This window comes from Hydra viridissima, unplaced genomic scaffold (genome assembly GCF_058129835.1).
Source record: "Hydra viridissima isolate aposymbiotic clone 2 unplaced genomic scaffold, HvirCarnegie_v1 scaffold_13, whole genome shotgun sequence".
In the NCBI taxonomy this organism is placed as follows: Eukaryota; Metazoa; Cnidaria; class Hydrozoa; order Anthoathecata; family Hydridae; genus Hydra; species Hydra viridissima.
The window spans coordinates 5187496-5214053 of NW_028324312.1; the positions used below are offsets into that span (position 1 = coordinate 5187496).

Sequence of the window (26558 nt, forward strand, 5' to 3'; positions counted from 1 at the left end):
ACGTTCTAGCTTTATTGCTACTTTATGATGTGACAGACAGTCTAATTTTGGAGAATCAGCAATCCGAAATGCTCTTTCAGCTTTTCCTGAATGCCATGTTTTTTGTCTTGTATACTCAAAAGTGATAGCATATGACCCTACGTATCCAAGATAGCAATAGATAGCCCATATACAATGCCAGAGGATTCAGATGATGTCTTTAATAATAGCATTAAAATCAATGTTGAGAAGAATATCAGATTCAATTGAGATTAAGGACGACATTAAGTTCTATCTTTCTTAATACATGCGGAGCTTAATGTTGATAAGCTTTCGTTTTGAAAATGATTGCTCGCCGGTACAATTGGAAATATTATTGAAAAGAAAAATCCTCGAGAAAACTTTAATACTTAGAAAAGTTGATTCCATGTGGTCATTCTTTAATGTCGAAAGTTCATCGTTTAAAATATGTTTAAATTGCTAATACTCCAAAAAAAATTCATTTTCAATTTTTTTTTGTAAATTTGTGCAAGTTTTGAACAACAATCTTTTAATTTAACATTGTTGGTTGTCTGAGTACTCACTAGAAAACCAAAAGTTGTAATTTGTCTTTTCACATCATATGAGAATATCAATGATAACTTTGTGGGGCCCTAAATTCGAGGGGCTCAAGCCTGCACCCACCTTGCTCATGTATTAAGATGCCACTAATTTCATGTTGGACTGCTTTAATCTTTGTTAAAGCTGAATTTGCATTTTGATTTTGTATAATGTATAGCTCAACTTGAATGTCTAAAAAAGTTGGAAATGCATTTTCATTTCTCTAAATAAATTTCTCAACCAAGGACTATGGGAAATAAAGATCCTTTTATGCGTCGACCAAGGACTATGGGAAATAAAGATCCTTTTATGCGCTACAATATATGAGAAATAAAGATCCTTTTATGCGTCGATCTCTAGAATATTCATCAGACATTTTCTGTTAACAATTAATTAAGTTAACAAATTTTCTGTTAAAAATTTTGAAAAAAAAGTTTTTTTGCTTAGCATAACTCAATACTACCATACCTTGGTAGGACGGCCTTTCTCTTCTTACAATACATTAAATTAGTCTTGCTGTAATTAAAGTAGTTATACAAGCTTAATTCGATATTTCATACAAATTCTAATTTATAAACTACTTAGCAGTTTATAAATAGGTTCTTTCAATAAAGTTATTTGCCAAAAACATGTAAATAAATAAATGGACAATTATATTTGTTCACTACTTTCCTAAAGTTGAGATCTCAGGTAAACTGGCTTTGTCTGCTTTAATTCAAGTTATTCTCTATTTTTTGTGTGTTAATAATCAATATCTAGTTTTTGAGCATGTAACATGGCCTTCTATAATAACAGGCCTTGACATCACGCAAAAAAGTTGTTTGACTGAAGGCCGATTTATAATACTCCTTTTACATTTTGATTTTTTACTTTAAGCGAAGTCTGCATTGCGCCTTTTTTTTGTAATTTATGAAATTCTATTGGTTAATAAGTTATATAAAGCAACTTTAGGACGTAACAGCTAACTGTAAACTGTAATAACAAACAGTTTATAAGGTTGTATTAATATTGTCGAATTAATAAGTTATTTTACCAGTTTAAAAAATGCCTTTAAAATGTTGTGTACCGCTCTGCAAGTCGAACTATCACTCAACTGAAACGAAAATCTCTATTTATAAGTTTCCAAAGGATCCAGAGGAAAGGAAAAGATGGAGTGATGCAATCCCAAGAGCAAATTTTATTGTCACTGACTACACAGCAGTATGTCGACTGCATTGGCCAGATGATGCACCTTTTGTAACTAAATATGGAAAACAACGACCGTTAAACTCACCATCTATCTTTAAAAAAATACCATCAAGTTGTTTACCAACACCACCAAACAAAGCACGAAAAACCATGGCAGCAAGCGGATTTCGAAATGTTTTACCAGATGAGTTAAATGTCTTTCTAAAAGATGATACACTTGTATTTGATGATATTCAATCTATGTTCATTAATAGCAATGATTGTATTGTTTTTCAGCTCAATGAAAAAAGTTTACACATACAGTCAAAAATTTTCAAACTTGGTGTTCCTTTATTTCTTATGGAAATTTTTGTTGCTTATCACAATGGCACCACTTGTAATATTTCATCTTTAACTACAAACAGGTTAACATTAATAAAAACAAAATCTGCTTTATTTGAAGCAATTAGATTTTTAAAGTCTAAAGAAAGTTCTCACCAGTCTAATGTTCTATTTGAGCACCTTAGTGCCATGAGAAAGGTTAATGTAGGTGAAATTTTATATACCCCAGATATTATATGTAGGGCATATGAATATTTTGCAATGCGACGAAGTTTGTATGACCGTTTGTGCATTGACTACAAGTTGCCAAGTATTCGAACTCTAACACGGCTGACCTCAAAAATTAGCTCAATGGATGACTTAAACTTCATAAACAGTATTCTTATGAATACAGATCCAATGAAAAGAACTTGTATTCTTTTAATTGATGAAGTATATGTTAAAGCTTCACTTCTTTATCAAAGAGGTACTTTGTTTGGTCATGCAGTAAATCACCCTGAAAAGTTGGCTACAACAATTTTATCATTTATGATAAAATGTCTTTTTGGAGGTCCAGAATTTATATGTAGAGCTCAACCTGTTGCAACTCTTTCAGCTGAATTTCAATTTGCACAATGTCAACCAATTGTTGATACAATAAATAATATTGATAATGGTAGGGCATTAGCAATAATAACTGATGGTAACCGAATAAATCAGCGATTTTTTAAAACATTTAAAACAGTTGAAAGTAAAACTTGGTTATCAACATCAGGTACATTTTTATTATATGATTATGTGCATCTTTTAAAATCTATACGAAACAATTGGTTAACAGAAAAGACTGGTCAGCTTCAATTTTTGCATAATGGAGCACTTTTCTTGGCTAAGTGGAGTGATTTAGAAATGTTATATAAAGCTGAGTGCAATAGTCTTTTTAAACTTTCTAGACTTACAGCTAAATCAGTTTATCCAAAACCAATAGAGAGACAGTCTGTAAAGTTGTGTTTGTGTGTTTTTTGTGAAAAAACAGTTGCTGCTTTTAGAACACACCCAGACATTGAAAATAAAGCTTTTGAAAGTACTGCCATATTTATAGAAAAAGTTATTTCTTTTTGGAGTGTTGTCAATGTCAAAGTACCTGGTGCTAGCATTCGCTTTAGAAATGAATTGTGTGGTGAAATCCACTCAGTTGATGATCCACAGTTACAAATACTACATGAAACTGCTGAACTGTCAAATTTTATGAAGCCTTCTGGTAAACGAGTCAAACAGCTTTCACAAGATACCAGTATAGCAATTGCACATACATGCTATGGCTTAATTGATTTAGTGAAAACGTTGTTAAGTAATGGAGCCAAATATGTTTTGTTAGGTTGGTTTTCAACAGATCCAATTGAAAAAGCTTTTTCTAAGCTTCGACAGGGATCAGGAGGGACCTATTTTGTAAATGCTAAATCTGTAATTGAAAAAATACATATTCAACATACCAAATTGTCTTTAAAACTAGATATTGTTGTAGATGGCATTGATGGTCATACTTGTGACATATGTTGCAGAGATACTTCTACTGATGAAAAAGAATTGCTGGATAATTTGCATGATCTTGAAAGCTCAGTTAATCAGTCAACATTAATAGCTATAGTTTACATGGCTGGCTATGTGCAAAAAAGTGAAATAAAAATTTATGATGATACAACAAATTATTATTACAAATATGGAAATTATCTGAATAGTCTAAACAGGGGTGGACTTCAAATCCCTACTGATACTCTTGTCCAATGGTCATTATTTTGCTTTCTATTTTTTCAAGGTGCCACTGGGCCTTTATGCAGGACTTTTTGTATTACTCAGTTTCAGTTTATAGCAGCTAAGTATGGACTTAAAATAACAAAAAAGCAATGCAGAGTATATTCCAATATTTTGCTAAAGAATCATGCACTTATCACCACTCCTAGTAGTAACAGAGAGTCAAGGATGAAAATACTGAAGTTATCGTAATTTTTGTGAATTTTTAGTTTTAAATTTTTAAAATTTTTTTGTTACACTTTTTATCTTCTTTTTTTTTAAAGCTTATATATGTATATATATACACACACACACACACACACACACACACACACACACACACACACACAAAGATTGTTTTTGTTGGATGGATTTTTTGTTGATCATTTTCATCTTTATATTTAAGTTTTTAGTTATCCATACTTTTTGTTAATTACAGAATTGTATTTAAAGAAAATAATTACCAACGGGTTTTATTTTTGTTTATGTTTTTAGTCTTCAAATCGTGTTAATTATAACATTGTTATTATTCTGGCAACGCGAAATACCGTAAAATATATCGATTTTTGAACTGCTGTTATTTTTTCTCTAATAATTTTATTTTTGTTAGAAATTTATATGAGAAAACAACCACTCTAACATTAATTTGCCTTTATAAAACGTGTATCGATTTAAGTAACAAAATTTTTAATCGGCCTTCAGTTTTTGCGGCCTCTTGCGCGATGTCAAGGCCTGTTATTATAGATGGCCATGGCATGTAAGCATTTTCAAAATTTTAATATTGACTACTCTCAAAACTTTCGGTGATGCCTTCAGGCTAGAGGTGCTTGAAAAAAGCAAATTTTTTGTAATCCGTACCCAAGTCGAAGTTGCTACTTTGACTTGAAATTTTCTCGACTTATACGCAAGCATATACGGTATTAACTATTATTTTAGCGATTATTTTCCTGATTATCATTATTAAATAATTAAGCAATAATTATTTACAATTAATAATTATTATAAGTTATTGTTTCAGGTCGTGAGCAATAAAGAAAACAGCAATAAAAAATAAAACATGGCAAAATCTTCAAAATTTTCAAAGCGAAGAGCATTAGACTGTCCAGTTTTCGGATCACCGACAGATTTTACTAGAATGCTTCCAACAAAAGAAAGTGTTATTAAACGTTTAATTTACGAAAGGTGGCGTCTTGGATCTGAAACAACTGGTAATAAGGAACCCACATTTTCTTCCATATCACATTTCGTTTGTGAAAGCTGTTTATGCAGTATTCTGATGCTTCCATTTTGACAGTTTCAAAGAAACGTGTTATTGATATGATTCATGCATATCACAAAATTTATATTGATATCAAGTCTGTTTATAAAAGAATAGAGAAAAGCATGGCAACAAAACCACGAGTAGAGAAATTTAAAGACGAATTACGCTTTCTTTTTGACATACATTTATAGACTGCAATTGCTCAAAGGAATCCATGGTCCCCTTTAAGGAACAGACGTTTCTTGCTGATTAGAGAACAAAGCACCTAATATGCATTAGAACGCTGGATTTGCAAGAAATCAAAAAGCTCCAAGTACGTGCTGAAAAGAGGACAAAAGAATTCCTTCATAGTTCATTCCTTGAAGTGATTGATAATAACAAAAATGCTAGAGGAGGTATCGAACCATGCAAGAGCTTAAAAGTAAAAGTTCGAGCATTGATAATGATCATTTAATAGGTCTTTACTTCGACGGCCGACGTGACAAAACATTGTCGACAGAAAAAGAGGAAAATAAATACTACCAAAGAGAAATTGTAGAGTAACACTATTCCTTGGTGAAAGAAGCAGAATCTAGGTACGTTGGCCATGTTATACCAGCTTTAAATCATGTTCTTGTTCTAGGGTGTGATGGAATGGTTGTAAATACTGGAGTTTACAATAGGGTACTGCGTTGTCTTGAACTGAAGATTGGGAGATTGGTGCAATTGGCTATTTGTCAACTGCATTTAAACGTATTGCCTCTTCGCTACTTATTCGAGTCCCTTGATGGTCCTACCTCCAGACCTAATTCCTACACTGGTTGCAGTGGAAAATCTTTGAAGGTCTGTGAGCTGCTTCCATGGTAACATTTGAGCCACTTAACTGGCTCAACACCCAATCTCGTACTCCTAATTTTATATACTTATTTTTAAATTCTTATAATAGTATGCAAGTGTATAACAGTTCAAGCTTGTGTTTTAAAATTTTAGTTAAATAATGAAGAAGCAGTAGATTTATCGATTTTGGGGAAGTTTCAGACTCTTTGTTAGAACAGAACAAATTGTCCTTGCAGCGTCAAATTTTACATAGTAATTAACCATACATAGATGCAACTTTTGTACAATACCACAAAGCGCTGTGAAGGTTAAAAAATATTTTTAAAAAATACGAAAATAGGGTAAATTTACTAAATTTTTGAAATTTCAAGTCCCTTGCCAGAACAGAAGACATTAGACATTTTAAAAGTTTTTAAACAGAACTTTTAAACAGAAGTTACTTATGCATAGAGGCAACTTAAAAAATTTGCTTTTTTCGAGCCCCCCTACTTTAAACATTTATCTTAGTGTCTAATCGTAACGCAATTAGAATTAGATACCGTAAATTAAAGCAAATAGATTTCGGCCTCAATGAAGATTGGGTAATGTACTATTAAGTTTAATTGTTACAGCCATTATTACCACACCTTGAATTACTTTAAACATTTTACTTTTTATCTTGACAGGTATCTGCTTAGCTTATATATATAATATCAGCAGTTATAAGAATTGATATATATGTACATCTTAAAATTTTTTATTTGTTATATTTACAGTACTGTGCAAAAGAAAGTAGCACCTAAGAGAATTTTAATATATTCAAGATAAAATGTCAAACAAAATGAAATTAAAACAAAAGTATAGGTACAAAAATATTTTTTATTAAATTGTGTAATACTACACAAGTTTTGTTAAAAACATATATTTTATAACTATACCTAGAGACTTAACTAATGTTTAGTGTGACCACCTTCATTTAAAATAACATCTTGGAGCCTTTTATTTATACTTTTATACAGATTTTCAATAAAAGTGATGGGGATATTATACTATTCTTCTTTTAGAACATTCCAAAGCTCATTTACATTTTTTGGCAACCTTTTCATCTTCTTTCTGTCTAAATAATCCCAAGCATGTTCAATTAAATTCAAATCAGGGCTCTGAGGAGGCCAAGGGATGGTTTGAAGAACTCCCTCCTCTTCCAGACTTGACAAATAATTTTAAACTAATTTGCAAGTATGTTAGGGATTGTTATCCTGTTGTAGGATAAAATAATCCCTGATCAGTGGTCGTCCAGAAGGCACAGTATGATTATGTAAAATCTTTTTATATTTTTCACCTGTAAGATTTTCAGTTATTCTAACAATATCCCTGCCCCTTTTATTGAAATACACCCCCAAACTTGAATATTCCCTCCACCATATTTGATAGTTAATGCTATAGATGGCTCCTTCAATGCCTCTCCCTTTGTTTTCCTAACATACTGACGTCTTTTCATCCCTAATATTTGAAACTTAGATTCCTCTGTAAACAATACCTTGTCCCATTGATTTTTCTGCAACTCTTTGTGCTCTCTGGCAAACTTTAATCTTTTTTCTTTATTACCTTTGCGTAGTAAAGGTTTTTTTAATAGCTACACAGCCTTTTAATCCAGATCTTAATAAAGATTGTCACACAGTAGATGTATACACTAAAGTTCCATTAGCTCTTTTAAGATCTTGAATGAGTTCTGCGCTTACTTTCTTGCGATTTCGTAGCGTTATTATTTTTAATAACTGTTCATCACCTAGGCTTAACTTCATGGGACGACCAGACTTCTTTATATCTCCTATATCACCATTTTCATTATATTTTTCAACTATTTTTTTAACTGAGGCTCGCCAAAAATTGACATGTTTGGCTATTTTAACTTGACTATAGCCCTCTTCATGTAAAACAATGATGCAATTTCTGTCACTTATTGATATTTCTGGCATCTTATTCATACTGAAAAGCAATTTTATCATAAAACAAAACTTTTGAAATATAAATAAATTTTTTTAGACAAATAAATCTGTTTTAATTAACACAAGAACTCAGCAGTATCCAAAAATTCTTCTCCACATTCTTATTTATCAAAAAGTATTTAACAATAATAAATTTAAACAAAATAAATAAATAGTACAGTAGTTAATGTAACCATTTTCAAGTGTTGATCCTTGTCCGCAATAAATAAACAAACATAAGTGGGTGAAAAATAATACAAGTTGAAACCATCTAACAAAAATCAATAAAAAAGTTATTTGATTATCGAAATCATTAACTAAAACAAATAAATAAAGCTTTATTTAAAATAATATCTTAGTTTAATTTAATAAAAACTCAAAATTATTTACTTACGTTTATTTAAATGTACATTTTTTAAAAAAATTCTTAGGTGCTATTATCTTTTGCACATCTTTTTACTGTGTGTGTATATATATATGCATTTATATGTGCTTGTATATATATGAATACAATAACTATTTTACCTTGATCTTATCTCTTTTAAAGTCTATTTTGTAGGTTTTTCTGGGTTGCTATGTAAATTTCTGTGAAATTTTACTTTCATTACGTGATTAATTTAATTCTTTTTTTTTTTTTGTATTTTTTTTTGTTTGTATTTTTATCTTATTAGGTGATTGCGTCTTATAATCTTATTAGGTGATCACTATTTGCAATAACCTGTGCTTTTGTAACATTAACACGAAATATATTGCTATCAATTAATATTGATGTTTATTTGATATTTAAACTCTAACTTTTCATGTTATTACATTATATTACTAATTTAGTGGTGATTGAAATTTGGTCAATTGTTTGTTTAAATAATATGGTCCTGCTCATATATATTTAATGTGTACTTTATAACTATACATAACATTTTTTAGCTAAAGATAACTTTTCAAGCTTATAAATGGCACTCTATAATTCTCTTGACAAACATCAGTTGCAAGTGTTGCAAGATCTTGCCAACAAGCTTCGAGTTTTAAGTATTAAGTCAACTAATGCATCTAAATCTGGGTAATGATCAATTGTTTTCTAAAGCAACCATATATACACTCTTTTATTTGTAAAATATAACAGCACATTAAAATTTATTTTTAGACATCCTACATCTTGTTGCTCTATGGCTGAGTTAACATCTGTTTTATTTTTCCATACTATGAAATATAAAGGTAATGATATACACATTAGCTAAAGAATGTGAGATCTTAAGATTTTTTTTTTCTTAATTTTTTAATCTTGTTTTAAAAAATGTTTAAAAAACCTACTAATTTGATGTTTATTATTATGTGCCAATTACATATATACTTCATTAGATATATTGAGTTTCTTGTTTTAGTAAGCTGCCCTAGAGATCCGTCAAGTGATCGATTTGTATTATCTAAAGGGCATTGTGCTCCAATTTTGTATTCTGCTTGGTGTCTTGCTGGTTTGTTTCCTGAATCTGAGCTGATGAACCTTCGAAAAATTGATAATGATTTGGAAGGTCATCCTACTCCGGTATTGAGTATTACAGTACAAATGTTTGCAGCATTAAAAAAGCTATCATAATGCTGCAAACAGAATTAGCATCATTTGTTATTTGAAAAATGCTGTTGCTTGCGTTAGTTTATTAGGTTTTTGTTATGTCTATCAATAGACATAACAAAAACCTAATTAAATAGTTTATTAGGTTTTTGTTATGTCTATCAATAGACATAACAAAAACCTAATAAACTAACACAAGTTTAGTAGTACTCTTAGTAGTACTTTTCCAATTTTTTTCCATTTAAAAATTAACATTTACATTATTATTTGAAAAAAATTCAAGGCTGAAAAATAGCATTACTTCTATGTAGAGAAAACATAACTGATGAGATATCACATTCAGGGTGTGCCTGTTAAACATTGTCTGGAAAATAATCTCTGGAAAGTAGCCTCAATCAAAAATAAAAAACACTTGTATAAAAACATTTTTTTGTACTTCAGACCAAAGATTTTCAATTTTTCTAATTTCCAAATGGCACAAACTGTTGTAAATTTTTCCTTCAGATCATGTTAATATATAGTCTAAGCATGATCCAGAGCCAAGGATTTACGCTGGGGAAATGCAGAGAAAAAAAGTTCCTGATCAACAAAGTTGAGATTTCTATTAACTTTTTGATTTTTTGTATCATGATTTTTTCTTTCATGATTTTTTCTTTCATGATTTTTTTTTTTTTTTTTTGCCAGCAAATTACAAAATCATCTTTTTTTTTTCAGAAGTCTTATTTTATTGCCTAACTAAGAATGCCATATGAACTAAGGGTTATTTTGATAATATTGGTCAAAAAATGATTTGAGGTGTTGTGTGATGAAATGTTACACTTTTTACCACAAATTTTTTTGCAACAAAAAGTGCACTTTTTCTCTCAATTTTAAACGTTGACATCCAAAATCTCAAAAGCTACACAAGCTAGAGACTTGAAATTATGGATTTCACTTAGTTTCACTTAACTATTGAGAGAAAAACAAAAAGATCAGCAAAAGTAAGTTTTCCAGTTTTTCTCTGCCTGATTGCATACAATCTACTGGTAGCACAAATAGTTTGGTAATATGATAAACTCTTAACTAACATGCTTCTCTGAAATGAAATCTTTTTATAAGCAGTGAATCATTTGTGACCAAAAGAGACTTTTTGAATCTCATAACTTTGTTTATTTTTTTTTTGTAAACCTTCAAGTAATCATGCTTAAAATTATTTATTTTAGTTTTAGAACTTACTTTAGGTGTTTTACAAGTTATAGAAATGGATTTTTAAGCATTTCAATGCATTTGTTGGGATCTACTTCAAAATCATTCCAGTTAAGTTTAAAAGATGGAATTGTAGCTATCATTTTTTTTTAATAGTTATGAATATTAATTCAAGGTTTTCACTTCTCACAACTGCAGTTATCTTCTGCAGTTTCTAGTTTTTTTAAAAAAAATTTTTCTTGTGGGAAACAATATGAAAGAAATAAGACATATACTTAGCTTTATACACCATAACGGGTGATTACTAAAAATCTGGACAAAACTAAAAGTTAAATAACTTTTAATCTAGAAGACCTATTTTATTGTTTTAAAAAGAATAAAATAGCAAATTTATTCTAATTTTAATAAAAACGTTTATCTTAATTCAACAAGACCTTGTCTTCTTATTGTGTCGAGTCTTCTGCTAGTAGACTCTGCCAAGCGTTGTACCAGCTCTTTGTCGAATTTCTTAAAACACTAAATTATTCTAAAGCGTAATTGATCCAAATTCTCTGTCTGCCAACCATTTTTGTAAACATCTCCTTTGATACAAGACCAAAAATCCTCAATACAACGACATTCAGGCATATTTGGAGGGTTTTCACTTTTTATTACAAACTTTATACCATTTTCATTGAAAAACTTAACAGCTTTGTTTGAGTAATGGGCACTTGCTAGATCAGGCTAGAATATGTATTTGGTATTTTTTGGAAGCTGTTTGATGTGTGGTAATAGTTTTTTAGTCAAACATTCATCAACATAAATATGCTGGTTAATAGCTTTTCCAGACTGTACAATGTATGGAGTTGATAGGCCAAAAGGCAAAATGACCACGTAAACCAATAATTCTTCTTCAAATTTCTTTTTTTCTTTGAATTTAACATTGTTTGGTGTTAATTCGATGTTATTTGAATAGAAATTATCATTACCATTAATTTGGCTGTTCAAGAGAGTAAAATAAGACTCTTCATCAAGAACCCAAATAAAATCGTTATAATTTTTATAAAGTTGACCACACAAACGTCGGTTTTTTGCTCTCTGGCTCTCAGTTCGACTTGGAATCTTCATTTGTTTTCTTTTTTTTATTGATGTTTTGGTTTTCAATATCTTAGAAATAAGTGACTGAGAACATTTGAACTTTTTTGAAACTATACGCTGAGAAATGCCACATTTATGGTCAAAAAGCTTGGTAAGTTGACTGATGGCGCGCTTAGTCATTATTTTCAGCTTTCTACCACTACCAGTTTGCCTTTCAAATGGTTTATCTTCTTCTACATGTTTAATAATTCCATATATAGTCGATCTTGATAAATTTTCTGCTTCAAAATGAGAAACAGTGAATGATTTAGGTTTATCTGAATTTTCTTGATAAAACTGGTACACACGTTTTCTCTGGAGCTCTTGGTTTGACATCATTTTTAATACTAAATTTAAATTACTTATACGAAAGTTAATATATATTTCAAAAGAAGAATAAATTTGCAACATTTTAAAAATTGTTTGAAAAAATAAGTATTAGTTGCATATAGAAATATGATGTAAGCAATTTTGTCCAGATTTTTAGTAATCACCTGTTATTTTCTTCAGTAAATAACAAGTGATTACATTGTGCTCTCAAAAGTTTGCAATATATGATTTCAGGGCTTTCTAAAAAGAGTAAAATATGTTAAAAGGATTCATCTTGCAAAAATGGTTTCCAATACCTAAATTTTCTACTGGTTTTATGAAAAGTTTCTTTTTTACTAGTTGGGGACAAAATTTTTATAATCTTTTTTGGTGGTTTTAGTTTTTGATATAGTTTTGATGTTTCTTTTCCTAAATTTTGTATGCTGCAATACAAAATTTAGCTACTATTGTTTGAGCTTTATTTACTTCCTTTAATAAGTTGTTAGGCTATCAATGTGATGAAAAAACATCCTAAAGAAACTTTTTTATTCAAATTATCATTTAAACTAATTATAGAATTACCCAATTCAGTTTAATCTTAACATTATTTATCTATTTGGGAACGTTCAAGCTGAAGAATTATTTGATATTAATTAAGGCCAGCAAATGCAGAATGTTTAGCTTCAAGTCCAACTATCTTATCAAAATACAAGCTGCAATGGGTTTTGCTTACTCAAGGATTAGACCATATGATTTCTCTATTTCCTGCTCTTCAAAGTTTCCTTTGACCTTTTCAAGGTGGGTGTTATTGATACTGCAGCTAAAATGAAAAAAGCAGCCATGGAAAGTAAAGAGATCAGTAATCATCTAGCCTGTGCCAATCATCTGCTCAATACTTGCTTCACAAAAGCTTTAGAAAAATCAGAAGGGCTCAATGGTATAATTAAGAAATGTAAAGGACTTGCTCAAAGGGCCCACCAAAGTTCACTGGACTGGCAGGGCATAAAGAAATCATGTGTGGCAGCAAATATAATACCAGTCTAGATCATTGATCCTGTGGTAACAAAAACTTTATGATGCTTAAGTCAATCCTCAGATTGAAGGCTGTTTTACTGGTTGCTCTTGAAACTCTAAATAAACTAGATCTTTACAGTTTTATTCCAGAAGAGTTACAGTTCCATAGTATTTACAATACTTTACTGGCACAATGTAATCAATGCTCTGATTCTTGGTCTTCAGAAAAACAGGTGACCATGCACAAACTTCAAAAAGGCATTAAATCTCCACTTACTTTGCAAAAGAACTGTAAATGACAATGAAGAGCTTGATCCTCAAGTTGCAGAGTCTCCACAGTACTTCATGGAAGTATTTGAGAAAAGTTTGCTCCATAATGGGATTGAAGTGAAATAATATAATGTGAGTTCACTTCCCATATTATTTACAATATACACTTAAAAATATAGCAAACATTGAGGAAGGGAGGAAGCTGTCATCAAGGAATTGGTTGACAAGCACCTAACCACAATCCAGTTCTACAAGTTATTGTGTAATGATCATTCTTCACTAAAAATAACAGACCTTGAGTTTTTAAAAGACAAGAGGCAGGTTTCAGTGCATCGCCCTGGGACTCCACAGTCAAGCCAAGCAAAGTTCAAGCCACCCTTGATGGTTGACTGTGAAAAATATCAGTCAATGGCATTACGTAAAAAGGATATGGATGCTTTAGAATGGTGGAAGCAAAATGAAAATAACCTTTCCTAACTGGTGTGGCCAAAAGTTAATGGCTATACCTGTGACTTCAGCTTCATCAGAAAGATTGTTTTCAATAGGAGGTAGGACAGTTATAGATTTTATAATGTAAACCCAGAAAACACCAGCATATTAGTTTTTGTAAGTCAGAATTACGTTTTCCTTCTAAACTTAAAGATTGTGAGAAAACTTTAGAAGATGAACCAAACTAAAAAAAGGAGGTGCACCTGAAAAGGATTATCCGAGTCAAATAACAGAAACTCAAACTGGTTTCGAACCCAAAGAGCCACAATAGTTACAGCAAGATGCTTAAAAAAGTCAAGCAACTCTAGCTAAAAAAACTCTAAGTCTCTCTTTGTTGATTCCATTGGCCAAAAAAGAAAAAGTAGTAGTACTAGCAAAAGAGCAAAATTAAGTGACACGATGAAATCAAAAATTTGAAGAAGAGAGGGAAGGGGAAGGGGAAGGGGAAGGGGAAAGAGAAAGAGAAAGAGAAAGAGAAAGAGAAAGAGAAAGAGAAGGAGGAGAAAAAGAAGTACAGAGCATCTGAACTTGCCAATCTTTTTTAGAGGCAGATGATGAATTATATGATGTTTAATTTTTTATCAATAACTTGTTTGTTTAAAACTGTAAATGTAAAACTTAGTACTAGAAAAACAATAATTTTAAAAAACCTTGTTTAGTATTTTAGTAATCAGCAAGAAAAGTGGTAAAAAGTGATAAATGAAGTAAATTTGCATATTACTAATTTTTATGCAAAATTACTGTGTTTATTATACATTTTAAGCAGATCTGTACATTTTAATGGATTTTTACCACCAGTGTGGTAACGCCAATGCTTACTGCAAAGTGAGGATTACACCACAAACCAACCTTATTTCACAAAATGCTCTAATTTCTTTATAATAATTTTAACTTATGGTAGGTGTTTAATTGTGAAATTCAAATGCTATCAAAAGTAATTTACATCAGGTAAGCATGCACAGTATATTTGTTTTTGAAAATTTATATATTTATTCTTGACAAGGCTATATATTCAATTAAAATTAATATTCAATCAAAGTCATTTATTTTGTAGCATGTATTTTTAAGGACTTTTATATCTCTATATCATAATTGTTTGTCGTAAATTTTAGAAACATTAATTTATTTGAGCACCTTTGGAACCAAGCAATTAGAAAGTGTCACCAAAACTCATATGCAAATGAATAAATTTAGATTTGACTGATTTTTTTTATTTCTTTATATATTAAGTGATATAAAAAGATATAAGATAAAAAGTTAAAAAAAAAAAAAAGAGGATAAAAAGATGATAGGGGAGAGTGGTGTACCTCGGAGGTATTTTCAAACTTTGAAACATATAAAAAAAAATACTTACAATATGATCTGTAACAATATGTTTTCTTTAACTTGATGATATTAGTTACTCTAGGATTTTTTATTAAACATCCAGACATATTTTTTCATCCCTTTTTTTAATTTTAAAAATAGCTTACACTACAGCCAAGGTACACCACTGGTGGTGTACCTTGGAGGTATGTATGCTGTACCTTGGAGGTATTATTGTTTTAAAAAATTAAGTACTCAACATGGTAGAAATTTGATATGTTTACTTATAGGGTAATTAGACTTCATATCAGCCTCATTTAAGATAATATTAATCAAGCTAGTTAAATTTATATAAACTGATTATTAATTTATATTGCTATATATGATTATAAATTTAAACTAATTCAAATTTAGAAGTATTAAAAACTTACAAAAGAAATAAAGTTTATTAAGAAAAGAGTAATAACAAAAGTCTACATTAAAGTTAAGTAAATCTAAGTCTTTCACTTTGATTTAGTATTTGTCTACTCTACATTTAGGTTATCAAAGGAAATACCAAATGATAGTTTTCCAGCTGTCGTGCTGAACCTCCTGTTATAGAGGGATGTGGCAACTGAAAGACCATGTCTGATTTGTCTAATTCATACACAGTTTTATCTTCTTTAGTAAATCTTTGTGAGTTTGTATCCTTTTTCAAGTACTGAGCTTTAAAAAATGTGTCAGCAACTTCTAGCACCTCTGCTACAAAGTTTTTTACAGCACGTTTGCCATGAATTTGTGCCAAGATAAAAACTCCAGACTGGATTTCTTTAAAAACTGAATCTTTCATAACCTCGAAGTCTATTTCTGACTGAGTAGATACTATAAGTCAGATTCAACATCTACATTTTCCTCTAATTCTGTACTTTGCTCCAAGGTAAAACTCAGCTTTTTTTTCAAAACAGGTTGTTTATTATGAGCTTTACCTTTCATTTTATTGCCATCTTTTTTTTTTTCAATTTGATGTGTTACAGAGCTGGAAGTTAAAATGCAAGGCTTTTTCTTAGGACGACCTCTTCCAGTTTGTTTTTGTGGTTGAGCTTTTGGGTAAGGTAGAATAATATCAGGAGGCACAATGTTAGCGTTTATCTGGTTTGCAAAAGAAGCAGGACTACAGCTAGTTAACTCAGTATTAGTTGAGGGCCCAGGTCCGCTCAAAAAGTCTTCAATATGCTTACTTTTGTTTCCAGGCTGGTCTTCAGACACAGGCTGCGGTTGATCTGTTATAGTGGATGACAAGAACTCATAATCTTTGAAAATGTTTTTATTCAGTGGATGAAGGCCACTTACTAGAAAACCATGCGTAATGTTGTTCGGAGTAAAAGCTAAAGTAAAAGCTTGTCCAACAATTTCTGATACATTATAGATTGCTGCTGGTTTCCCAGTATTGCCTGGTTTTAACATCCAATCCATCATTTTGTTGTTATAATATGTCTTAAATGGACCAAATACACCTCTGTCTAAGGGTTGCATTTTCTGACTAGTGTGTGGATGAAATGTTACTATTGTAATCCCATTATATTTTGCTAGCTGGATTGTTGGTATTGAGTTATGACTTTCATGGTTGTCAAGTAAAAGAATAGAAGGATTTTCCTTACTAGAAAAAGTGTGCTTTACAAAATGTTTCATAATTCCTAGAAACAAGTCTTCATTTGACCATCCCGATAGGTTTGCTCCACCAAGTGTACCTTCTGGGGCCCCTTTTAACATAAAGTCCTTAAACTTCTTACGAGGGAAAATCAACATTGGAGGCATATAGCCACCTCCAGCATTAATTGCTCCAATCATTGTTATACTATATCCTCGTTCACCACTAGTCATTCCGCCAACCTGCTTTTGACCTTTTTTTTGCTAAGATTTTGGGAGGATTATGGACAGTGCTAACACTGGTTTTGTCAACATTCCTTCATAGTTCTGAAAAGTAAGTGCTATATTTTCCCTATTAAAAGCAGTTGAGCGCGCAAGACTTGTCGCCTCAGGCTTTCTAAGTGATAATTCTTTAGAATATTTTTTCTGGAAGATTTTCAGCCACTCTTTTCCAGCCATCTGGTTTTTATCCCAAGATGCATCATACTTTTTTTGATTTGCTTTCCCAAATTGGTCAGTCAGTTTTCAAACATCTTTCAAAGTCAGTCCATAATGAAGATCAGCAGCTTTCAAAATGTAATCAACTAGAAGTTTATCTTCTTCTACTGTGAAGACTTGCTTAATGTTGTTGTCTTTCTTGTAACAAAATTTTTCTAAACCTGATTCAAGGAATTTGTTTCTGTGTCTTCTTAAGGTTGTTTCAGAAATGTCAAAGTCCATAGAAGCTCTGTATATAGTTCATTGTTCACTATAAGTTTTACAGCTCTTTCTATGTCTTCTTTTCGTATAGGTTTTCTCTTAAATCCATTTTTACTTCTAGGCATTTTATTAATTTTGTATTTTTTGGTTTTTCTGAAAATAAATGAAAAACATTAAAAGCAATCAAATATCAATACTTAATATCAATATTTAATTTTTTATAAAATGGAAGGACATAATAATAATAATAATAATAATAATAATAATAATAATAATAATAATAATAATAATAATAATAATAATAATAATAATAATAATAATAATAATAATAATAATAATAATAATAGTAATGATGATGATGATGATGATGATGATGATGATGATGATGATGATGATGATGATGATGATGATGATGATGATGATGATGATGATGATGATGATGATGATGATGATGATGATGATGATGATGATGATGATGATGATGATGATGATGATGATGATGATGATGATGATGATGATGATGATGATGATGATGATGATGATGATGATGATGATGATGATGATGATGATGATGATGATGATGATGATGATGATGATGATGATGATGATGATGATGATGATGATGATGATGATGATGATGATGATGATGATGATGATGATGATGATGATGATGATGATGATGATGATGTTGATGGTGATGGTGATGGTGATGGTGATGGTGATGGTGATGATAATAATAATAATAATAATAATAATAATAATAATAATAATAATAATAATAATAATAATAATAATAATAATAATGATAATAATAATAATAATAATAATAATAATAATAATAATAATAATAATAATAATAATAAAAATAATAATAATAATAATAATAGTAAACTATTGCGACATTAAAGAAATACTTTCATGACAAACTTACTCAAAATAGTAATTACAAATTCATGCAAGTGTGTACCTTGGTGGTACCACCGAGGTACACCGCTACCATAGTTTTTACAAAATCGCTACCACATATTTATAGGTTAAGAGTTAAGCAGTTTCAAACATTCATAAATGTAGCTAAAAACATGCTTTACAAATTCTGATAATCAGTTTTAAAATAAAGTTTATACCTACAGTTGTAGAAAAAAAAAAAACGCCCTATAATTACTTTTTGGTGCTGAAAACAAACATTTATTTTTATTGCAACAATAAATGTGTTAAGCAGTGGTAAAATAACTTATTATGAGCCTTTAATGGCTAATAATGCAACTAAAATTTCAGTTTGAATTCATCTTTCAAGATGGCAGCAGAATTGATGTGCCTCCAAGGTACACACACCTCCAAGGTACACCACTCTCTCCTATATAAAAAATTAATTGATTCAGTTAACAATGTTAAGTGTTTAGTTATTTAAAGTTTACCTTCATTTGAAAAAGTTTTTTCATAGAATTTTTGTAATCTTTTAAAAGTTCATTTTTAAAATTTAGCGTTTAAGTTTTGTGGATGTAGCAACTGGCTCATTAGGTCAAGGATTAAGTTGTGCAGCAGGAATGGCTTACACTGGAAAATATATAGATAAAGCCAGGTAATATCCTCTAGTAATAAACTTTCTTTTGTGTTTATTTTTTTTTAAAAAGATATTCCTAAATAATAATATAAGAAATTAATTATAATTTGTGAAAGATATTACTTATAATGCTTTTACAATTTCTGCTTTAATGGTTTAAAAAGCCAATAATTGGAACTGGCTATGTAAACACATTTTGCAAGATGTGTTTCCATTACAAACTTCGCTGATAAATTATCCCAATCAGTTGGAAGAAACAGGATTGAACTATTGTTTAACAACTAATTAAATATATGGATTATAGGATGCTTCAAAGAAAAAATCTTTAAAATGTTTTCACATAGTTATATTATAAGACATTTTTGAGATTTTTTAAAAAATTCTATTCCTTTACTATAAGTGACTTTATCAAGAATATACATTTAAAAATAATAATTAAAGAATACTATGCTTCAATATGCATCATGATTTTTTATTTTAGAACATTTCAAGCTATTTTAAATATATGCACTGATAGTACTGCTTTTAATACAAAATAACTGCCAAATTGTTCAATATGTATAAATAATGGAACAAGACAGCAGTTATGAGTTTTTATTTTTATCAAAAATTGAATGATAAACAATTGATCAGGAATTGTATGAAGTTAATCAGCAGGATTTTTAATCAGTTGAGAAAGCATTTCCTATCATCCTTAAGAGCAAATATAGATGTTAGAGATAGGGAATGTATTTGCTACTGAGAATTAGAGTCTCACTGAAACTTTAGCTTTGGCCACACATTTAGCTTATATCTTTTCTCTTTGTTATGTGAAAACTTAGTTAGAATCATAAGTTATAAGATTTTATAAGACTTTGTCGATCTGCTTATTTAGGGATTAAAATTTGGTTCTGAACTGGTGCTCTCTGAATTAATGCTTTATGATATTATAAAGAAAGAAAACTTCACTCATGATCCAATTTGTCATTAAATTCTACATGTACACTTAAGTTATTCTTGTAGAGTAATAAAATTGAATAAGCTCAATTATTTTGCTCAAAATCATGTTTAGCTTTATGCTATTGTTATATTTCTTTTCAATAAATAAGTATAAAATTAAGTTCATCATTTTTGGAAAGACGCAATTTATATAGTTAAAGTATATATTTAAAATTATGATAAAAACTATAGTTATGGTTGAATGTTTGGTTTTTGGCAAAAGTTACAGCAAGACTCAAAAAATAGGCTTATGTTAAAAACATACTTTCTGTCAGACACTGCTGAGAATACTACACAGTTTGATCACTGGTAAAACCACAGCTAAGCACAATGTTGTCAACCAGGACATGAGGTTGCAAGCTAGCAATAGAAAATTAGGTAATAATATGATGCAGCTCTTTTATTTCTAGACCCATACTGCTTCCTAATTTACTGTTGCAAATATTCCAGTCATTACTGGATTGTTGCATATATTCAACAAAAATGCATTTTTCATCAATAGTAATCTTGTACAAGAACAGCAACCAGATAGCATGCTCAGGTTTCATTTATCAGAGATGATCAACATCTCAAGTCTGTACCAGAAAAAAAGTAAAATATTACTTTATTTGTTTAAAAAGCTAAAAGTTGTTTACAAGAACATTGCATGTAACTATAAACATGATTCTTTCTTTTGATATAAATATGACTTGTGATATAAGCTAATGAGATAAACTCAAAGAGATGTTGCTGTTAGTTTAAATTGATCTGCAGTTTAATCATATACCTTTTATCTTTTATTGGTGTATACTAAGGGTCTGCGTATTGAAACTTTTCTTATTACGATATAATACAATAAGATATCGGAATGTGCACATCGTAAGTTTTTTTAAAATTTGCATGATAAAATTTCAATATTTATTGATTCATTACGATATTTATTGTTCAATTACTGTAAATATCGTAACTCATATCGTTACTCAAACGATAACGATACTTATCGATTCATTACGATATTACTTTTTCTGACTAAAAAAAAATTTTTTTAAAAGCCTAAATAACTGTAATAAAATTACTGACAAAGGCACTATTTAGTTTATATCTCTCTCTCTCTCTCTCTATATATATATATATATATATATATATATATATATATATAGAGAGAGAGAGAGAGAGAGAGAGAGAGAGAGAGAGAGAGAGAGAGAGAGAGAGAGAGAGAGAGAGAGAGAGAGAGAGAGAGAGAGAGAGAGAGAGAGAGAGAGAGAGAGAGAGAGAGAGAGAGAGAGAGAGAGAGAGAGAGAGAGAGAGAGAGAGAGAGAGAGAGAGAGAGAGAGAGAGAGAGAGATAAATACATGTAGATATAGATAGATTAATAATATATTTGATAATAACAACAATAATATTCAAAAATCCCATTACTATGACATTTATTTGGCATTCAAATTTGCTTGAATAAATAAATATTTGAAATAATAAAATAGCTTTGTTTTCATACTGACCTATTGGATATAAGTCAATTAAACGATCAGTAAGTAACATGATTTAGTTAAAAGAAGAACATGTGAAAAATTTTTATAGTATAGTTTGCTTAAAGATCGATTTTGAGAACAGTAACTTGAATCAATCATGTCAGGTGATTTCAATTAAAGTTACCACAATGCTGTAACTGAAAATTGATTTACCTACAAACGATTAAAAAACCAATATAATTTGGAAATCATCATGATCTCATACTAAATACAACAAGTCTTCTAAACTAAAAAAGACCTAATGAAAGTTTCGGTTTATTATGGTAGTACACAGTAGGCCAGGTGGCGGACAAAAGTAAAAAAAAACATTCTCAAAAATTATATACCATTTTATAGCTTAAACATCCACCTTTTATAAAATGTATATATTTTTGTATAATTATCATGCTGTTTGCATTTGAAGCTGTTGATGAAAAAGTTTTTTCTAATTTTTTTTTTTTTCAAATTTCAAATTTTTTTCATAAAATGATTAATAATTTTTAAACCTCTCTCTTTACTGCATAATTCAAGTATTGCCTTTCAAATGAGCTAATGCAACACTATTTTGCACGTAAGTTATGTCAAATAAATTGATTTCAAATGATGGCGTATTTAAAGTACTTTTTTAAATCAAAATTTCACTCACAAAGTCGAATACTTTTGCGGTCCAAGTCTCCAGTAATTTGAGGCATGAAGTACGTTGTCCAATATGTACATTATTAATCTAAATTTGATTTATTATCCGCATATGTCTGCATGGTCTTTATTAATGATTTTTACAAGTTAACACGTTCGCTGCCGAGCTACTTTAAGCTATACGTTAATTCTTTGCCGAGCCATAATGTTTACAATGATTAAATTTTGCCGAGGCTGTTTTACATGGTTTCATTCTCATTGCCAAGGCTAGATATCAACATTTCAATACATAAAATATTTTTAATCTGAAATAATTCTATAGTATTTTTTATTCTGAATATAACTGACAAAAAAAAAAGCACTACGAGTATTCTCGTAGCTTGGCAATGGAGAAGGAATTTTTTTCTCCAGTGCCGAAGTACTCGTAACACCGTAATGAGTATAACTCATTGCGGTGACTACATCTTTTCAAGATGTAATTGAGAACTTGAAAGTTGTAATTAAGAAACGTAAGATGTAATTGAAAAATACAACATGTAATTTAGAAGTCGCAATATGTAATTAAGAAACACAACATGTAAATAAGAAATTGCAATATGCAATTTGAAATATATATTATATTTTCTCAATTACAACTTTCATCTTCTAAATTACATCTTACGTTTCTTAATTACATCTTCCATGTTCTAAATTACATAATGCGACTTCTAAATAACATTTTCTATTTCTCAATTATATCTTACGTTTCTTAACTACAACTTTCAAGTTCTCACTTACATCTTGAAAAGGTGTAGTAATGTACCTTATTTGATACATTATTATTATAGTGTTTCAATTTTTTTGCACATGCACATTGGCAGTTATGAGTAAAAAAGGTAATTTATATTTTGTTTTCTTAATTCTAGATCGTTGTGTTTTTTAGACTAGAAGCTAAAATTTATTTGATAGCTGCATCATACTGTATGTTATTAAAAATGTGAAAAAAAATTTGAAGTACATAATGTTTTTTAACACATTAAAAAACATTTTAGTGTGCACTTTGAATTTTTTACACAGCATACTAATTAATGTGTTTTATAGATGAGTAATTTCTTTTTTATAAATAGATAATTTATAAATTTATCTATCTCCTATTAGCTCAACACAGATATTCCATAATTGGATCAGCACATATGATAATGGAAGATTGTGAGGATAGTGAAGATGATAATACTAAAGATTCGGATTCATTTTTTGCTTATACTACTACGTCTTTGAGCTTGACTGCATCAGAATCAGGTTCTGAAGATAATAACACTGAAGAAAGTGATGACAATCAGTACACAGACGTTCATCCAGCAGCCACTGCAGAAGATTTTTTAATGCCGCCGAAAACAGCTAGAACAACGGGTGCTCCATCTAGAAATTCAAACCAATGGAAAGATGAGCCGAATATTGTAAAAAAAATTCAATTTACTGCCAATCCTGGTTTGAAGATATACATGGAGAGCAAGAAACCATTAGATTTCTTTAGACTATTTGTTACAGAAGAGCTACAAATACTATAGTAGTTGAAACTAATTGCTACGCAACGCAAGAAATAAATAAGCAGCGTCCCCTCAGAAGAAGCTCACATTTTAAAGATTGGAAACTAATAAATTCAGAAGATATGCGGCAGTTCCTTGGAGTTCTTCTTCATATGAGGTGTGTCAAAATGCCATCTTTAGAACACTATTGGTCTAAGAACAGTCTCTATAGATTTCCCTTACTTTCTAGAATAATGTCACAAAATAAATTCCAACTAATATTACTGTTTTTGGCATTTTATTAACAATGAAGATTTGGGTAGTGGATGCTTGTGTAAAAATATTGGACTTCTCGATCACTTAAATAATCCAATGGATAACATCTACTGTCCTAACAAAAATATATCAATCGATGAGTCAATGAAGCTTTGGAAGGGACATCTTGTATTCAGGCAGTATGTGAAAAATAAAAGACATTAGTATGGTATCAAGTTTTATGAGCTTTGCGAATCAGATGGTATTGTACTAAAAGTAAAAATCTACTCTGGCGAAACAACTCTCGGTAAACATTTGTTGGGTCAAACGGTAGCTATTGTTTTAGATTTAATGGAAAAATTTCTGGGAAAAGGTTATCACCTGTACGCCGATAGCTTTTACAACTTCTTTGAATTAACAAAGCACATGATAAATCAAAAAACATATATTTGTGGTACTTTAGAAACTGAGCGAAAGTCGAATCCAAAAGAGTGTACAAAAGCAAAACTGAAACAGGGAGACGTTATAAGCAGAAGCAGAGAGGGTGTAGTGGCTGCTAAATGGAAAGACAAAAGAGACGTGCTATTGATTAGCAACTTGCATTCGTTGCAAATGATTGAAGTGACAAACAGAAGGGGAGAGAAGAAAATGAAACCCAACATTATTAAAGATTACAATCAATATATGCCAGGAGTAGATAGGGCGGAACAAATGGTATCATATTATGATTGCCTAAGAAAGACAATCAGATGGTATAAAAAGTAGCACTTCATCTCTTTGATACTTTTTTGTTTAATGCTTATTGTCTAAACAGCAAATATGGGGTAGATCAATCAATTTCCTTGCTTAGGTTTAGAGAATTAGTTGTTACTGACTTATTGGGTGAACATTTGAATGAAATTGTGCCTCGAATTAACAATAATAGCCTCCACTACTTGTCTTCAATACCAACGAATGAAAAGAAAAAATTCCCAACCAAACCATGTCGAGTCTGCTCAAAATAAAACGCAAAGAAACACGATATGAATGTTCTGTTTGTGAAAATAGATCTCCGTTATGTATCGGCGAATGTTTCAGAATGTATCATTCAGCAGAATAGATTTACACTTAAATTTTCATGAAATAAAATTAAATAAATATCAACGTTTTATTTTTATCTGTTTAAAGCTATTTCTGTATTTATCCGCATTTAAATTAGGTTCCCTGGATTTTTAAATTAAAAACTTGAATGTAATATTTTCTGAAACCAAATGTGAAGCTAAGAAAGAAAAAAAAAAAGAGCAGACAAAGCCAGTCATGCATAAATATTAATTGAAATAAGTTAGTATAACTACGATTATTCTCGTAGTTGGCAAAAAAATGACGCCAGCTTACTACGAGTATACTCGTAGTTGGCAAATAAATGATGCCAACTTACTACAAGTATACTCGTAGTTGGCAGCGAAAGTGTTAAATGATATATCCAATTTTATGTGGCAAAATCATTATATGCATTTTATTTTAAATGGTCATGTAGTAATTGGATCTCAGTAAGTCTAGATTAGTGTTAAAGACTTATTTTAATAATTAAACATCTTAAAATACCTATTTATAATATTTTGTAATATTATTATAATATTATAATATTATATATATTTTTAGATAGTGTATTTAAAACATGAAATATATTGATATTTATTCATATGTAATACAAGAAAACTTGAACTTAGCTAATCCTAATATTTTGAATGCAGTTGTAAATGAATTTAACTGCAAATAATAACTTGTCTACTTTCATGAAGCATCTTTGACAAAGGTGGCATCAATGCAAAAGCTCTAAAGTTCTTTTTGACTTTATATTGATGTCCCTAAAGGACTTTATATTGATGTCCCTAAGTCGGGTGGTTCTGGTACATCGAATGATGGAAATACTGGGAGAAGGTTTTTTAAGAATGCTCAAATAGCATCTAGCATTTCTGGATTTGATTTATGCTTAATGAAAATTATTTATGCTGTGTTACAAACATTATCCTCAGAATTGCAAATTGATCTAGATGCTTTTAAAGTGTATAGTGTAAATGTTACAAATAGATATGTAGAATATGTCACAAAGTTTACATCGTATTTTATCACACAGACATCAAGTTGTATAACAATTTTCATTACCTACTGGATTGCTTTCTGAAGAAGCTCAAGAGCCACGCAACAAGAATTTTAAGAAATTTTGAGAGCATTTTTCACGCAAATGTTCCCAAAAATAACTAACATGGGTGCTTTAAGAAGGCTTCTTTGATCCTCAGATCCACTTATCAGTAGTTATAGAAAAAAAGTTCAAGCAAAAAGAAACCATTTGATCCAGAAGTGATACAACTTTTAAAGCCACCTTTATTTTCTGTTACATCATAATTAATACCCTGTTGAATATTTAAGAAAATTGGTTTTTGTGAAAAATGTAAAAAAAAAAAAGAAATTTTAACCACAACTTTTATGTTTTCATATACACAAAAAGTTTAAGCTTTAAGTTCTTTTTTTATATGAAGTAGGTAGTTTCAAGAAATATAAAATTGAGCCCATGAACTGTATAAAAACACCTAAAATTAGTATTTGGGTATTTATTTAATCTTTTAAATACATAAAATAGTTTTCAATCAAACTGCCACATTATATTAGTCTAGTTTAAA

The 26558-nt window shown here is 30.0% G+C and overlaps 3 protein-coding genes across 4 annotated transcripts in view; all 3 read left to right on the forward strand.

The window, feature by feature from the left end:
• Positions 1-1370: 1370 nt before the first annotated feature.
• Positions 1371-4911, forward strand: LOC149880150 (uncharacterized). Its single transcript, XM_090069949.1, has one exon. It carries the CDS (start codon positions 1624-1626, stop codon positions 4066-4068), a length of 2445 nt encoding a protein of 814 aa, XP_089926075.1. The 5' UTR covers positions 1371-1623; the 3' UTR covers positions 4069-4911.
• A 1548-nt stretch (positions 4912-6459) lies between these two features.
• The window catches only part of LOC145194615 (transketolase-like protein 2), a 31052-nt gene continuing 10953 nt past the window's right edge, over positions 6460-26558 (forward strand). The window contains exons 1-6 of one of the 2 annotated variants that reach the window (XM_090069951.1): positions 6504-6597; positions 6688-6775; positions 8821-8953; positions 9038-9108; positions 9276-9436; positions 18958-19055. In XM_090069951.1, the coding sequence (XP_089926077.1) occupies positions 8847-8953; positions 9038-9108; positions 9276-9436; positions 18958-19055 (437 nt within the window). In that variant the 5' untranslated portion in view covers positions 6504-6597; positions 6688-6775; positions 8821-8846. Of the gene's footprint in view, positions 6598-6687; positions 6776-8820; positions 8954-9037; positions 9109-9275; positions 9437-18957; positions 19056-26558 lie in introns of both variants that reach the window. The other variant, XM_090069950.1, reaches the window with a different exon arrangement.
• LOC149880151 (uncharacterized) lies at positions 22581-24529 on the forward strand. Its single transcript, XM_090069952.1, has 3 exons — positions 22581-23013; positions 23276-23821; positions 23894-24529. The coding sequence occupies exons 1-2, from the start codon at positions 23001-23003 to the stop codon at positions 23683-23685; spliced, it is 423 nt and encodes a 140-aa protein (XP_089926078.1). The 5' UTR covers positions 22581-23000; the 3' UTR covers positions 23686-23821; positions 23894-24529.